Source organism: Azolla caroliniana, unplaced genomic scaffold (assembly GCF_043228905.1).
Source record: "Azolla caroliniana isolate FFs.n. ecotype wild unplaced genomic scaffold, voAzoCaro1.0.p SCAF_5, whole genome shotgun sequence".
Taxonomy (NCBI): Eukaryota; Viridiplantae; Streptophyta; class Polypodiopsida; order Salviniales; family Salviniaceae; genus Azolla; species Azolla caroliniana.
The window spans coordinates 10912071-10927998 of NW_028230440.1; the positions used below are offsets into that span (position 1 = coordinate 10912071).

A 15928-nucleotide genomic window follows, 5' to 3' on the forward strand; every position below is an offset into this window, starting at 1 on the left:
TTAGGCCCATATCAATCATTGGAAATGGTGTGAGTTCCTTCTTAGCTAACGTTGGTTTTAGGAAAATGGATTTGTTTTTGTTTGCACATATGGAATTTGAAGGATTGAGATAATTGAAATTTTGAATGTGTATACTTATTTCTATGAATTTTCAATGGGGCAAGTTTGAGCCTTTCATGAGCTTGCAAGTCCCTCCCCCCCCAAAAAAAATACATTATGGGTGCCACATGTGCAGGTTGTTAATGATTTCAATGAAAAGTTTGCACTTAGCCGAGATACATTCAAGTGAGATGGAGAGCAAAAGATTTGTACAAGGTAGTTGATGTGGAAATGAATGACCTCTCTTCCCTCCCATTTGACGATGTCCCTTTCCTTCATCATTGTGTGAAAAGAATATAGGGCGTATCCCATGTTTACATTTATCAATAACATGGGAAATGGGGTTGGCCCTTTGTCTATACTGAGTAGACTTTGATTACAATGCATGGGGTTTTAAAGCACCCGTGTGTGAAAAGAATACAGGACCGTATGCTACATTTTCATTTAGGCCCATATCAATCATTGGAAATGGTGTGAGTTCCTTCTTAGCTAACGTTGGTTTTAGCAAAATGGATTTGTTTTTGTTTGCACATATGGAATTTGAAGGATTGGGATAATTGAAATTTTGAATGTGTATACTTATTTCTATGAATTTTCAATGGGGCAAGTTTGAGCCTTTCATGAGCTTGCAAGTCCCTCCACCCCCAAAAAAAATACATTATGGGTGCCACATGTGCAGGTTGTTAATGATTTCAATGAAAAGTTTGCACTTAGCCGAGATGCATTCAAGTGAGATAGAGAGCAAAAGATTTGTACAAGGTAGTTGATGTGGAAATGAATGACCTCTCTTCCCTCCCATTTGACGATGTCCCTTTCCTTCATCATTGTGTGAAAAGAATATAGGGCGTATCCCATGTTTACATTTATCAATAACATGGGAAATGGGGTTGGCCCTTTGTCTATACTGAGTAGACTTTGATTACAATGCATGGGGTTTTAAAGCACCCATGTGTGAAGAGAATACAGGACCGTATGCTCATTTTCATTTAGGCCCATATCAATCATTGGAAATGGTGTGAGTTCCTTCTTAGCTAACGTTGGTTTTAGGAAAATGGATTTGTTTTTGTTTGCACATATGGAATTTGAAGGATTGAGATAATTGAAATTTTGAATGTGTATACTTATTTCTATGAATTTTCAATGGGGCAAGTTTGAGCCTTTCATGAGCTTGCAAGTCCCTCCCCCCCCAAAAAAAATACATTATGGGTGCCACATGTGCAGGTTGTTAATGATTTCAATGAAAAGTTTGCACTTAGCCGAGATGCATTCAAGTGAGATGGAGAGCAAAAGATTTGTACAAGGTAGTTGATGTGGAAATGAATGACCTCTCTTCCCTCCCATTTGACGATGTCCCTTTCCTTCATCATTGTGTGAAAAGAATATAGGGCGTATGCCATGTTTACATTTATCAATAACATGGGAAATGGGGTTGGCCCTTTGTCTATACTGAGTAGACTTTGATTACAATGCATGGGGTTTTAAAGCACCCATGTGTGAAGAGAATACAGGACCGTATGCTCATTTTCATTTAGGCCCATATCAATCATTGGAAATGGTGTGAGTTCCTTCTTAGCTAACGTTGGTTTTAGGAAAATGGATTTGTTTTTGTTTGCACATATGGAATTTGAAGGATTGAGATAATTGAAATTTTGAATGTGTATACTTATTTCTATGAATTTTCAATGGGGCAAGTTTGAGCCTTTCATGAGCTTGCAAGTCCCTCCCCCCCCCCCAAAAAAAAGAAATACATTATGGGTGCTATGAAATGACTCGAATAATTATAGATTAGATGATGGGATGTTGATTTCCTGGTGCGATGCTTGATCAAATAATTTTATGAGCATGACGAATGTGAGTGTCATCGTGGTTAAATCCACACGCATCAAGAATTATGTGACTATAAGATTATAGATTCCATGCAAATTGTGTCTGTGTGTCTTATGTTTGACTAATTGTGGTGAAAATGTTGAATCATGAATTGTACTAAGATATGTATTTTTTTGTATATCTTTAGAACTTGTTGTTATGATAATAAATAAGATATTTCACCTTATTGATAATGACTCATGCTCGTAGCTCTTGTAGCCATATGGTTGCGACTCCTTTATGTGTATATATATGTATATATTGACAAGGAAACAAATTTGGCAGTGCATACATATTGTTCATGTCATGGCAACTTTCACATGTCATATATGATCAATATACATGAAAATATGAATGCCTTTCATGATATGAATACATACCTGTTGGAGTCTAGTCCTATGTGTGTTTTTTTGTGGGGTAGGGAGGGTAGAAGTTCTTTTAAGTTAAACTTTAACCTAAGAATTATTTTCATAAGATAGATTACCTTTTCCTCTACTACATAGAAAGCCCCATTGATACAAGTCGAGTTCTAAATGGCAATATGTGGTGAATAACCAATTAGATTTTTGGCTTTTATAATAACATGCTTAAGGAGCTTTGTGGTGGTCGTAAGACAATATAAAATGACATGATGAGGTTAAACTTTGTCCAGATGAAACAATTGGGTTCGGTACTTCATAAGTATTCTTAATGTTACAAATATGCAAGAGTCGGTGCTCAAACACCATACTATTATCACTTGACTATATGTAGAAGTTTGTCTTTTATAAAGACGTCAAAAGGAGAGACAAGCAAGCTTTAATCTAGCATTGCCACCCATGTTGAACATTATGGTGGAACCCATATGTTTAAAGTAAAATGTCTTAACCTGAAACATTTATGTGCATGTTGCACTATGGGAAATTTGACACTCATGATGTAAACATGTAGGTTCAATCGCAATATTTTTCTATTTTGTTGTGAGCAAATAAATGTTTTACCACAATATCAAGTAAAGAACATCTAACCATAAAACACAATCATTATCATGACACTGGGAATCCATGGAAATTTTGTACTACATTAGGCATCTAATCAAAATCACACAGTCCTTAATGCCATTAGAATTGTGTCATGTGACCAATGCATATAATTTGCGCATCTAGTACTATGTCACTATAAAATGCATGTATATATAGTGTCTAGTTTTATATGACACTCATTTTTCACATATTGGTGCGTTACATACATGTCTCGAACCATTCATGACAAAGGGATGGTCAAATAATGCACTTTGATAGAAATAAAAACTTTAGTTATAGACCATGAATTACAATGATCTTGGTATGTAAATTGTTACAAAATATTTGTTGATCGTATTATAGCAATTGCATTCATAGAGAACACTAAATCAAGATTTTTAGAGCCTATTTGGACAAATCTCAAAGAAAGAGCGAAAAAAGAAAGAGTGTTAAGTGATGCTTTTGAAAAATTGCATTGGCTCAACTTGTTTTGTTAATTTATTTTGCCCATAGTGAGAATGCATTTGCCTTCCTTTGGAACAATCGAAATCAAGTTCATTTCGTAAATCATTAGCTTATTTCGGAATGGTTTAGAGTAAAGTTTTCTGTTCATTCGCGCTGTCTTTTGTTTTTTTATTTATTCGTCATCATTGTAACATGTTTAGATGTGACATGCGGACTGTAATGATGCAAGAGGACAAAAGAGAAACAAAGTATTATGTATGGCACACATGTTTGGTAAAAGAAGCAATTGCGTGTTTATTTCTTCTTCTTTGTTCTTTCTAGAATAATAATAATAATAATATCAACAACAATACATGAAGACAAGCTTTTCTCCTTCATATTATTTATTTAGCTTGAAAATCGAGCTCTAGATTTTAGCGTATCTAGTGGTCAAAGAGTAGTAAAAAGGGTCGTATCGTTGTTCACCAAACCCTCATTTTAACTTGGACAGTGGGTGGCATGTGGTGTGTATGACTAACTAGTGTTACAAACACAAACACAAACACAAACATACCATACACACACCCTAAAGTTCCAATGCTATATTAATATGGATGGGTCAAGGGTTGTGGGCCTTGCATGCACCGTGTGCGGCTGCCCGCAGAGTGAGCACTCCTACAAAAAGGGTCAAACCCCCCCTCCAATGGGGGGGGGGGGGGAACACCAAAACCCCATAATTATATTTATTCTTCTCTATCACATGCTAGTGTGACGCTCGTTTGGTTCAGTCGATCTATTCTATACATCGAGAGAGTTACGTTATATATATATATATATATATGTATGTATGTATGTATGTATACACCATATGTGTTATGTAAAATGGGGAGGGACCTAGAGGGGGGTGGGCATGTCGTATTAGTAGTAGTAGACTGTAGTAGTTACTAGTAGCGTCGCTAGTGGTAGTCGTATGTATGTAATAGTAGTAGTATACTATACATACTATACTACTACTATGTAGTACATACATACATACACAGTTAGTAAGTAGTAGAGATACATAGATATTTCTGTCTTTTTCTTTTTACCGAAAAACAACCCACACCCAACTAAACACAATCTCTCTCTTTCACACACAAAAAAAAGGGCTGTTTTTTCTTGAGACGAGACACACACACACACACACACACACACACACACACACACATATATTAGCCATTTCTTCTTCTTCTCGTCTTCCATCATTTTTCATCTTCCTTTCCTCTCCATCTCCCTTCTCTCTCTCTCTCTCTCTCTCTGCGCTTTAATTACTCCTTTGCTTATCATTAAGCTTCGTTGTCACACATATCATCATCATCCTCTTCTTCTTCTTCTTCTTCTTCTTCTTCTTCTTTCCTTTCCTTTCCTGAATCCTTTCCTTCCACACCATTCTCTCTCTTCCCTCAATCCCCTCCCCTTTCTTCTTCTTCTTCTTCATCTTCCCTTCTCTCTCTCTCTCTCTCTCTCTCTCACACACACACACACACACACACACACACACACACACACACACACAGAGGCTTGGGTTCCTCTCGCTTTCTCTCTCTCTCTGTCTGTCTCTGTCTGTCTCTGTCTCTCTCTCTGCGCTTTAATTCCTCCTTTGCTTATTTTTAAGCCTCCTTATCACACATCATCATCATCATCCTCTTCTTCTTCTTCTTCTTCTTCTTCTTTCCTTTCCTTTCCTTCCACACCATTCTCTCTCTCTCTCTCTCTCTCTCTCTCTCTCTCCCCTCAATCCCCTCCCCTTTCTTCTTCTTCATCTTCTTCTTCTTCAGTACCCACCCATGGCTTCTGATTCTTCTTCTACTGCGCGTCTCGACCTTGACGGGAACCCCATTCCTCCTCTCACCATCTGTATGATCGGAGCTGGTGGATTCATCGGATCTCACCTCTGCGAGAAACTGATGTGGGAAACTCAGCATACAGTGCTCGCCATTGATGTCTACAGCGACAAGATCCAACACCTGCTTGAACCCTCTCAGCCATGGAGCGAACGCATTGAGTTCCATAGAATCAACATCAAGCATGACTCGCGCCTTGAGGGCCTCATCAAGATCTCTGACATGGTAGAGTATCTTCATCATCACCATCACCATCTCTCTCTCCCTCTCTCTCCCTCTCTCTCTCTCTCTCCTCCATGTGTAGTCGCACATACATTTCGCTCTCCTCTCCTCTCCTTCTGCGTCCACCATTGTTTCTTTCTTTTCTCAAAATTTGGCAGTTCCTCGGATCGTATATGCATTTGCATTTACCACGGATTTCGTATCGTGGTTAGCCTCTCAGAAGTCCCCCTCTTCTTCTGTGTTTACTATTTTTGTTCCGGAAGTGTTTTTGGCTTCCATTGCTGCTTGGTATTGAGCTCAGATATTGATGATGCTTGTCTCTCCTCTATAATTGCTTTATGAAAGAAGGTCAACAGACAATGAAGCTAGGGTGTTCGACTATTTTTCTTGAATCATTTGCTTCGTTTCGAAGATTGTTCTCTTTAAAATCCGTGTTTGAGACAATGTCTCTCCGAGTCTCAATACTCCCATTGTGGTGTAACTGCTTTGATCTTCTTCTTGTTTAACAGGTGATAAACTTGGCTGCTATTTGTACCCCAGCTGACTACAACACCCGACCGTTAGATACAATATACAGCAACTTTGTGGATGCTCTACCAGTGGTATGTAATAATGCGTTTTTAGGGCGTAGAAGTGAAGGAAAGACCTAATGCCATTGCTGTTTGTTGTGGAAGGTGCGCTATTGCTCAGATAATGGCAAAAGACTTATCCATTTCTCGACTTGTGAGATTTATGGGAAGACTGTTGGCAGCTTTCTTCCAAAAGATAGTCCTCTCAGACAGGTATGAGTTCTACTTGTCCAATCTTCACTTCTTTGGCTAGTAGGGAAACAGACCTCATCACTGGTCGATTTTAAGTCTTGGTTGTGTGTATTCATTAGAAATCGTAAAATCTCTCTAACCACTAGAATATACTTGTGGATAGTTCAAATGTGCTAGGAGTTGTGATGTCGGGAATTTATTTATTTCCATTCGAATGGATTTGCATCAGTGGAGTTAATGGCCTTGTTAACAGATTGGCTGACAAGTTTTTGAAATTAATCGTATGACATCAAGTTGTCTGTTTCCATTTTTTTTTTCTCTTACAGGATCCGGAATTCTATGTGCTGAGTGAGGACACATCGCCTTGTATATTTGGTCCTGTGGAAAAGCAACGTTGGTCTTATGCATGTGCTAAGCAATTGATTGAAAGGGTTATTTATGGTAAACCGTGTGATCTTGTAATTGGTTAAACAGATATTTTTTGAGCTTCCTTTTTGCAAGATGTATGGTTAATCTCCTTGGTTTTTTACCGGAATGTTATGATGTGTATGTAGGTGAGGGAGCAGAGAATGGACTTGAGTTTACAATTGTCAGACCTTTTAATTGGATTGGTCCTCGGATGGATTTCATTCCTGGAATTGATGGTCCAAGTGAAGGTGTGCCTAGAGTTCTTGCTTGCTTCAGCAATGTAAGTAGAGTCATTGTTTTTATTATTAATCTGTGTGTTCAGAAACTTGATGTTGATGTGTTTGTTTGGGTGATAATTGACGTTGAACTCATGATGTTTCTTCCAGAATCTCTTGAGGGGAGAACCTTTGAAACTAGTGGATGGTGGTATCTCCCAGCGAACATTTGTGTACATTAAGGATGCCATTGAAGCTGTGCATCTGATGATTGTAAGATTGTCCTGTCTTAGCACTAGTTATTTAGTGTTTCACACATATGGAGTGCTACAACAACATTATTCTTCAATGCAGGAGAATCCTCAAAGAGCAAACGGACATATCTTCAATGTCGGAAATCCCAACAATGAAGTTACTGTGAAGGAGCTTGCTGAATTAATGGCTGAGGTTAGTTTGCTAGTTTTTGAAAGATAACGGGTAGGTTATTATTCGTGAGATGGATTTTCTCTTTCTAATATTTTAGGTTTGCACTCTTCTCCGTGATATACATTTTGTTTAAACCATTTATGATTTTTTGTATCATTTGGTTTTTCATTGTATAATCCATTTCTCTCTCTCTCTCTCTCTGTCCATACACAATTTCTTTTCTCTGTTTGATTTTGTAACTCACCTGTGTTTGTTGTGCGCACTCACTCATTCACATTAACTGGAAAATCTAAATGTGGCCAGCTAGGATTTGGAAAAAACATAGCCTTTGAAGTCCATACAAACCTAGCCGAACCAAAATCCTATTGAGCAAACAAGAGAGGTTAATGTTTGCTTGCAAGGACAAATAATAGCTTTAGCCCGTTATACATCGAGTAAGATATATCTGAAATTAATGTCAGTTAATGGAAGTTCTATTCCGTCATTGTACTAAAAATGTCTAACCCCAGTCATTCATGCTGCTAAACAAAATAGAAATATTTATATTGAATATAATTTAATTCCTTGCATTTTGATTGCCGAGCTTATGTTTTTTTGGGTCAGATCTACAGCAACGTCAGTGAAAAGCCTATGCTTGAGATACCAACCATTGATGTAAGCTCGAAGGAATTCTATGGAGAGGGTTATGATGATAGCGATAAGAGGATTCCTGACATGACAATAATTAAAAGACAGCTTGGTAAGTAATATAACTTTATTTGTATAATTCTATATCTTCTCATAGGCTTGTTATCAATAGAAGTGTGATTTGCGTTTGTGTGTATGTAATATAGGATGGGAACCGTCAACTTCTTTGCCAGATCTCTTGCATACAACTCTGACGTATCAGCATAAAACCTATGCCAATGCTATCAAGCAAGCTCAATCAAAAGCGTTGGCTTCACACTGAATAAGTAATGACAGTGCGGTGGTCTTTGTGCTGAGTTTTGTTCTCTGGCCCATTTAAAATTTGATGTTTCTTGCAAACCTGCCTGCCTTAATATTTATTTTATCTTTGACCAATTCTTTACTGGTTGATCATCATCATATATAAAGAGCTTATAACCAGGCCTTGTGCTAAGTTCTTGCAAATGATGTGGCCTTTAATTTCCGAAGAAAAGTTTTGCTTTGTTTTATTTATTTGCATATCTTGGATCTTATATGCTCTGGTTATGTACAAAGCTTTCTTAAATAATAAGAAAATGTTTTAGCAAAGGTGTTTTCTTAAGGATGTTTGTTTTTAGCTGAACTATTTGTAAAAGTCAATGTTTCTGTATAGCTCTTTTTTAAATAACTATATTTTCATCCCAAACGATCTAGGCTTTTGAGAGTTTCTTTAAAAGCCATTGTACTGTGGATACCATGCTTGTTTTTTAATCAAAGGTTCAAGTAAAGTAGATTGATTTTACTTTTATAAATGATCTTAAAAAGCCATACTAATAGCATGTACGGTTGTTATGATGGATAACTATGACGGAATGCATAATTTATAGCAATTAAGATGTGAACGGACTCCTATTAACACTTTTAATGTTCTTTTATTATTAAACTTTACCCATATATCTGTAAGCCCACAAGTTGTATGCCCCAACATACCAAATTATTTTATTTCAAATGACAACTTGCTCTCAACCACCACTCTATTTTGAATTATAATTACACATAGATAAAGCTGTTTGGATGTAACAAGATCCCTTCTAAACACATAATGCCCTGATTCGGTGATGCTTTTACACATCAATCACTCCACAAGCTGTAAGGCCCTATTCAGCCAACAATGGCACATCTAATGACAACTTGCTACCCTGTCCTCTCTGGAAAAAAACTACCCAGTGAGGATAAAGTCATGACTCATGACAATGCTTTTCACCCACCCATCACGCATTAAATGAAAGAATAGACTATTGAATCAAATAACAATGCTTTGTCTTTACTTTGGTTTGTATATTTGTATATGTAAGTTTTTTGCTTGAGCTTTAGTTCAAGAAACTTAGCATATCCAAATCAATGCTCAATAGCTATCCTAGCATTCTCATAATCTCGAATGGTCTAATGGTTTTATGAAAACATTACATTGTGCACCTCAAGATTTATGGACAAAATGAATGGCTGCATCGATACAAAAAATAACAGATTTGTCTGGTATACGCAGTTGGTTCTATTCCAGTTTGACTTCTGAAATGTTAAAAAAACTCATTTTTAGTTTGAAAAAATCTATCAGTGTGCATTTTCAAGGGCTAATGTCGATCTAACTCCAGAAATTCTGAGGGCTAAAGATTTATTATCTTTTGGGAAAAATACTCCACAAAAGGTAGTATTCGTGAGGTAGAGGGCAGTTGAAATTTATTCGTCATAAAAAAAGCCATTACTGGTGACTTAGTTACATCAAAACTGAAAGGGCAGACAATTCTTACAATGTCGGTTGAAGTGAGATATTGTATAAGCCGATGCATGTGCTAAGAGTAAGTCAACTACATCTCTCTCTCTCTCTCTCTCTCTCTCTCTCTCTGTGTGTGTCTTTCTTGTTGGTTTCTGCCACTTGTAGAAGTTCATATATCCCCATCACCTCTCTCATGCAAACCTGGCAAACGGTAGTAATGAGAAAAATGATGTTCTTGAAAAAGCATCAAGAAAGTTGACATACTTCACATGGCCAAACCCATCAGAGTAAGCTACTGAACGGGATCACATCACTATCTAAAGAATTACGAATAATCCGTAAAACTATACTTGGGAGGCAAATCCTGATTCTATATGTAGATTTTATTTTTGTACACAGCCAAAATACCCTGAAATTTTCTTTCATTGAATGCTCCTACATTCTTGTTATATCCTAAAGAATTCCCTTGGCAACTCCAACGGCCAGTTACATGTTGATGATTAAGTAATTGCATGGCCAATTCATTCCCTTTCCCTCAAAATTACGAGGCTTTAGGAAAAGAACAAAAAATAAAGAATTAAAGATAAAACCCTGGTCAGAAGTTTTGCCTAAAAATAGACACGCTGAAAAGGAATGGTGAATCTGCACATCCATCTATTAGATTAAAACAACATCTCCTACATTCAAACCTTCTTTATTGCTTGTATCATCATACATTATACACTCTTAATGCTTCTTACTGTCCCATTTATGCAAGACATTCTTCTCAATTTAGGCAAAATTTGAACTAAAACTCGTTTAAGATTGACTTGATTTTCAAAGTTGATTAATCCAATCAAAATTTCTTAGGAATCAGGACCTACAAATCTGTCTTTACAAGTGTTTTACCTCATTACAATGGTAAAATATGATATTATTCAGTTGCATAGAAAAACTTCCAACTTGTAACATGTTAAAAGTTCACTGTATCAGACTTGATTGCAGTACACAGCATCTACATCGTCAAGCTCCAATAACTTCTCCATCAGTGCCTTATTTAGGTCTACTGCTTCATCATCTGGCTGCAAAGAAATTAGAAAAAAACATTTGTAAGGGAATTAAGAATATGAAATGATAAATGTGCTTTCCGGTTTCTAGGAGATATTAGCATTATGGGTTAGAAAAGCAGGTTGTGAGCAATTAAAAGCAAAGTTTGTACAACAATGGAGTTTCCAGATTGAGATATTCACCTCTAATGCAGCTGTAGGTACATGCTCAAGCCCTGAGTTTTGAGGATCAACAGGGATACCAGCTTCTTGCAATTTCTTAAATATGACACCATATTGATCTGCAGGAGTAATCACTTTAAAGTACCTGAAAAAGAGATAAAAAAAGAAATATATATTAATGTCTACAAGACATCAACATGGCCGATGGAACACAACAGACATTAAATCTTTCACTATGATGTCTCATCGTGAATATCAATGAACAATGTGAATAAAATTGCCCAGCATTCTAATTTAGGGGCAAATTTGGAATACTCTAGAGTTTTTTTTACTTACCTGAATGAGTGATTTTTCTCTATTACCCCAAATGTCCCCAAGTCCGCCATTAAAGAGCAATTATGTGATCAGTTCATCCTCTTTTTCTCAATCATATGTGCTATTTGAGCAATTACATGGTCGGTTTACCCCCTTCTTCATATAATTGGGGAAATAATAAAAACTTGGGGACATTTGCCTATTCCCGTCACGCAACTCTAATATTCTTATCCACAAAGATACCATCGAGACACAGAATATTGGTCGCAAAAGAATGAGAACTCACTTCTCAGACAGATCATTTGGGTCGTCGTCTTCATAGAATGTTGGCTCAACAACATCTTCAGCTCCCGCATCCATGGCAGCTGCAAGAAGGGCATCCGCTTCTATCTTATCTGCCCTCACATTCACTACACCTGCTTTCCGAAAGTTGAATAGAACAGAGCCAGGATCTGCCATTTTACAGCCGCTCTTTCGTACCACATCACGAACATTAGCTGCTGTACGATTGAGATTATCTGTAAGGACCTCTATAATGATGCCCACACCCCCATATCCATATGCCTAAAAGTAAAAAAAAAACTGCAAGTTACCTAATAGCCAGCTAGGATTTCACTATTAAAGAGTATCTTCCTATCATACAAATACAATATATATTTGATCATATTTCACATATTCTTGTTACTTATTCAAGTAACATGATCATTGAGACCCCCACCTCGTAGGTTACTGCTTCATAATCTTGCTGCCCCTTTTCTGAGGCTTTTTTTATGTTCCTCTCAATGATGTCCTTGGGGATATCAAAATCTTTTGCATACTGTAGTAATGTGGCCAATGCAGAATTTGCAACTGGATTTGGGGATCCTCCTTTCTTGACTCTGAGAGAGAAATAAACATGTTACTTGTTTTAAGAGCTTCACAGTATCCAAAAGTTAACAAGTAGCAAATAAAGTAACATACGCTGATACAATCTCTTTGCCAAACTTCCCATAAAGCTTTGCCTTTTTGGCATCCTGTGCCCCCTGGTCAAGGCAAAATCACTGTTCAACAGCAATGATGAGGATTAACACATGTAAAGAGATATAGGAATCTGCTACCTTAGAACAATTCTTAACTTTCATACATACATCTTACAATGACATCAAATATGAAATAAGACTTCAATGAACTAAGATTACTTCAATATTATTGAAATTACTATCTAGCAATGCTCATATTTATTTCTATGAACGAAAAGAGGTCGACCCTTCCATGTCAGCCATTATACTTGGATGCATGAGCTGTAATGCAGCCAGGTTTTCCACTCCACTGACATGAGTTCCAATAGAAATGATAATAGCAAGTAACCTTGTCACAAATGATAATACCAAGAAACAGAAAAAGGGGAGCACAATAATGCCTCATGCATAAATGGGTTAGCTCTTCTATCAACTCCACACATACCAAAGGCAGCAACCCAAAAAAGGAGCCAGCCATCCAAGTTTCTATAGATACTCTGTTTGTGATGGATATTGAATCGATCAGTTTACAGATATAGATATGATCACATTAAAAGAAATAACAAAAGTTAGGCGAGATACAGGATACTCTCGTATATTAACAAAAATTACACTCAAGTATGAAATTGGAGGATGTTAACAGTACGAAAATTTGGAAAAGAACGAATATTTTAATTCTGTTAGAATCAGATAAATAGGCTACTCAGATTGTGAAAAACAGATTGAGATAGTAAATCTATCACTACAGAATTTTCAAAAAGACAAAAATCTAGACCAGCTTGAGCAGATTAATTCCTTTAGGCCAAGACAGCCTTTTTTCCTTGTGTTCCATTATGTTCGCCCTTTCAAAAAGCAAATATGTAGCATAATTTCTGTTGTTCTTCTTTGAATTCAAATGCAACACATGTAGAAACACTACCATTGAAAGAAGGAGAGAACCTTTCTCATTGCAATTTTAGATGACCTTCTACCCATTTGCACAGGTATCGTAGTCCACAACTTTCTGCTTCTCATTAATAACCCACTTTGATCATATGGATCATACACGAACTGATGACATGGATGAAAGAAGGATGATTTATTGTTCATCGAAATAGATTTACAGAAACCAAACCCTTCAGCATGAACTTTCTGACTGCTTCCTATAGTTGCAAAAGCCCTGCAGCTGGGACTATTCTTCCAAAACACTAGCTTGCATGAATGTTCCACAGAAATCCCCAACGCTATAAAAATGAAACATAAGGGTTAGAGCCATAATCCAATTCAAATGATTTCAACTACATAGAACATCAAAATAAACACTTGCTTGTTAAGAAATACGTAAGACTTTGGAAAATAGCATTGAAGAAGCACAAAGTTTGGCCTACATAAGATTGGAAGTTTAAAAGAATACCACGTTTATTAATTCAGATGATGTATACTATTTAAACACTCGCATATTCTCAAAGGTTTCAGGTGAGTGTAGTAATTTTATGTAGATGAAACAAATTTTATTTTAAAAGCAAAAATTGTGTATGCTGTGGATGGTTAGGTTAATTGAAGTGGTGGGTAAAGAAAAGATATCTTCGAGACCAAAAAAATGAAGTTTGCCGTAGAAGAAATGCTTTATATGAGCTTTATGTAAGAGGAAAAAGCAAACTTCTGCTCCAATATTATGTATAATTTAACGTTTTGGCACAGGAAGGTCAGAGAACCCTTCATTTCAGAAGCGGAGAGATATGAAACACAATGAAACCGCCACAGTCCTGCAGCTTTTAGACGTTCACATATATGTTTCTGGAGTGTATGATATGATGGTATAAGTCGAATGTGCAAGCACCATCAAACAAGAAAATGAATGTAGCACAGAAAGGAAGATTTTCTACTTCAATAATATGAACGTTTCCTTGAATCTAATTCTAAAAATATTTCTGCTCCAAACCTGGAAGTCTTTAGCCCATTAAAAACGTGTGCTACAATAATAGAGATGATGAAGGGCAGCGAAACTGCCATAGTTAGTGAGTTTTCGGATAAGATTTCCATGATTGATTTCTGAAGTAGACGACATGACAGTCCATGTACACTAGGTAACCACAATCAGACCATGTAAAGGCAAGGATTAAGCCCGAATTTTCGTTTCTTATATTACGAAGGTTACATGATTTCTAAATAATATAATTATGAGACTTCCAGGATCTCTGAAGAATCATGAATATGATATGAAACTGCGCTTGAACTGTGCACGCAACTCCCAAACCATGTGAAACGAAGAAATATAACTCGAGGATGGTAATGCATCGAGAATGGCATAGCTTTGACGGGAAAAAATGACTTTTATTTCACAAATATAGAGATGGTGAACGACGGCATACTAATAATAATATGAGAGTGAATTCTAGGGTCTAGCACCTGCAAAAGAAGATATTTCTCCTGCTCAGAAATAGGATCGAATTGAGCACGAGATGAGATGATAATGACTGACCTCTTTTCATGGTTAAGAGCATCGAGAAATCGATAGAAAGCCTGCAATTTCTCTCAGGAATCTGTTTCCATTAATGCAGTGAGACGGGGAGGATTAGGGTTTTGTCCATCGCCACAGAAACAGGGCAAGGGGCATCTATTTCTGTAAATTGCTCCTCTTTGTATAAAGTTTCTGGGGAGGGGTAATATCGTAATTTGTATAAATAACCATTTTGCTCATGCCATGCCATGCCTTGCCACACACACACACACACACACATGTCCTAATAATGTCTACGGACCAGACCGATTGCGATACAAGAGCTTGTGAGGATATATGGTCCATGTGCCTTATTTCTTAGTGCTCGTGGGTCTACTTCGACCATATCCTCACAAGGATTTATCGATTAGAATATAATCAAATTAAACGGTTTATTGATTTGAATATAATTAACGATTAATTATATTTGTGGTTTATCTATTAGAATATAATTAAATCGTTTGGTTTGGTTTCGATTATCAGTAAATGGTTTGGTTCTAAAACTCTGGTTTATGGGTTTATCAGTTAAGTGACTAGGTTTGATGGTTTATCGATTTTCAGTTATAACTTTTTTTTTCTTTCCCTAATTGATCAGTTTAATGTTTAATCGATGGTTTTTTATGTTTAATGATTTAATTAATTTAAGCTTCAAAGATTTTATTAATTTAATGTTTTTTTGTTTAATCAATTTGAGTTAAATGGTTAGGTTTAGATTTAAAATTATTTGGTTTGGTTTGGTTTGATTTCAAGTTCTCTTTAAACGGTTTGATTTGGTTTTTGCAATGTAGGAATGGTTCAATTTGGTTTCAAGGCCAAGAAACCAAATCGAACTGGGCCCATGCTTAGTCTACATTGTTGTTGGTGTTACCGGCCGGCAAAGGAGTCCAGAGTGTGAAACGGAGGAGTTATTTAATTATTAGGAATGGTTGTAAGTAAGCTATTAGTGTGGACGGACGGACCGGAATCGGTATGCCATTTCGGATCCGGACCGATCCCGAATAGGTGCGGATGGCACCGTTATGTACTACAGACCGAAAACCTATTTAAAGGCCCGGATACAATGTAATGAGCAGCGGATAATTAATAAAGATTAGTGTTTTTATATCTCTGTGTTAATTGCCGTTCTGCATTCATTGTTATATCTTACGCATGTGATTATTAAGGACGATCTTGCGAAGTAACCT

At 36.7% G+C, this 15928-nt stretch overlaps 2 protein-coding genes across 3 annotated transcripts; one reads left to right on the forward strand and one right to left on the reverse strand.

Annotated features, from left to right (window-relative positions):
* The first annotated feature begins 5198 nt into the window (after window positions 1–5198).
* LOC147864137 (UDP-D-apiose/UDP-D-xylose synthase 2-like) lies at window positions 5199–8579 on the forward strand. Its single transcript, XM_087319809.1, has 9 exons — window positions 5199–5518; window positions 6025–6117; window positions 6190–6297; window positions 6603–6717; window positions 6831–6964; window positions 7071–7172; window positions 7254–7346; window positions 7929–8064; window positions 8159–8579. The coding sequence occupies exons 1-9, from the start codon at window positions 5237–5239 to the stop codon at window positions 8272–8274; spliced, it is 1179 nt and encodes a 392-aa protein (XP_087175935.1). The 5' UTR covers window positions 5199–5236; the 3' UTR covers window positions 8275–8579.
* Window positions 8580–10525: 1946 nt separating this feature from the next.
* LOC147864138 (YebC-like protein) lies at window positions 10526–14874 on the reverse strand. 2 transcript variants are annotated; one of them, XM_087320495.1, is made up of 7 exons: window positions 14727–14874; window positions 13205–13488; window positions 12228–12289; window positions 11986–12145; window positions 11554–11831; window positions 10974–11097; window positions 10526–10801 (listed from the first exon to the last, which is right to left on the reverse strand). In XM_087320495.1, the coding sequence occupies exons 1-7, from the start codon at window positions 14746–14748 to the stop codon at window positions 10787–10789; spliced, it is 945 nt and encodes a 314-aa protein (XP_087176621.1). In that variant the 5' UTR covers window positions 14749–14874; the 3' UTR covers window positions 10526–10786. The 2 variants fall into 2 exon arrangements, with proteins under 2 accessions (XP_087176621.1, XP_087176620.1); XM_087320494.1 differs by having other exon boundaries at window positions 10526–10805.
* Between the last annotated feature and the right edge of the window lie 1054 nt (window positions 14875–15928).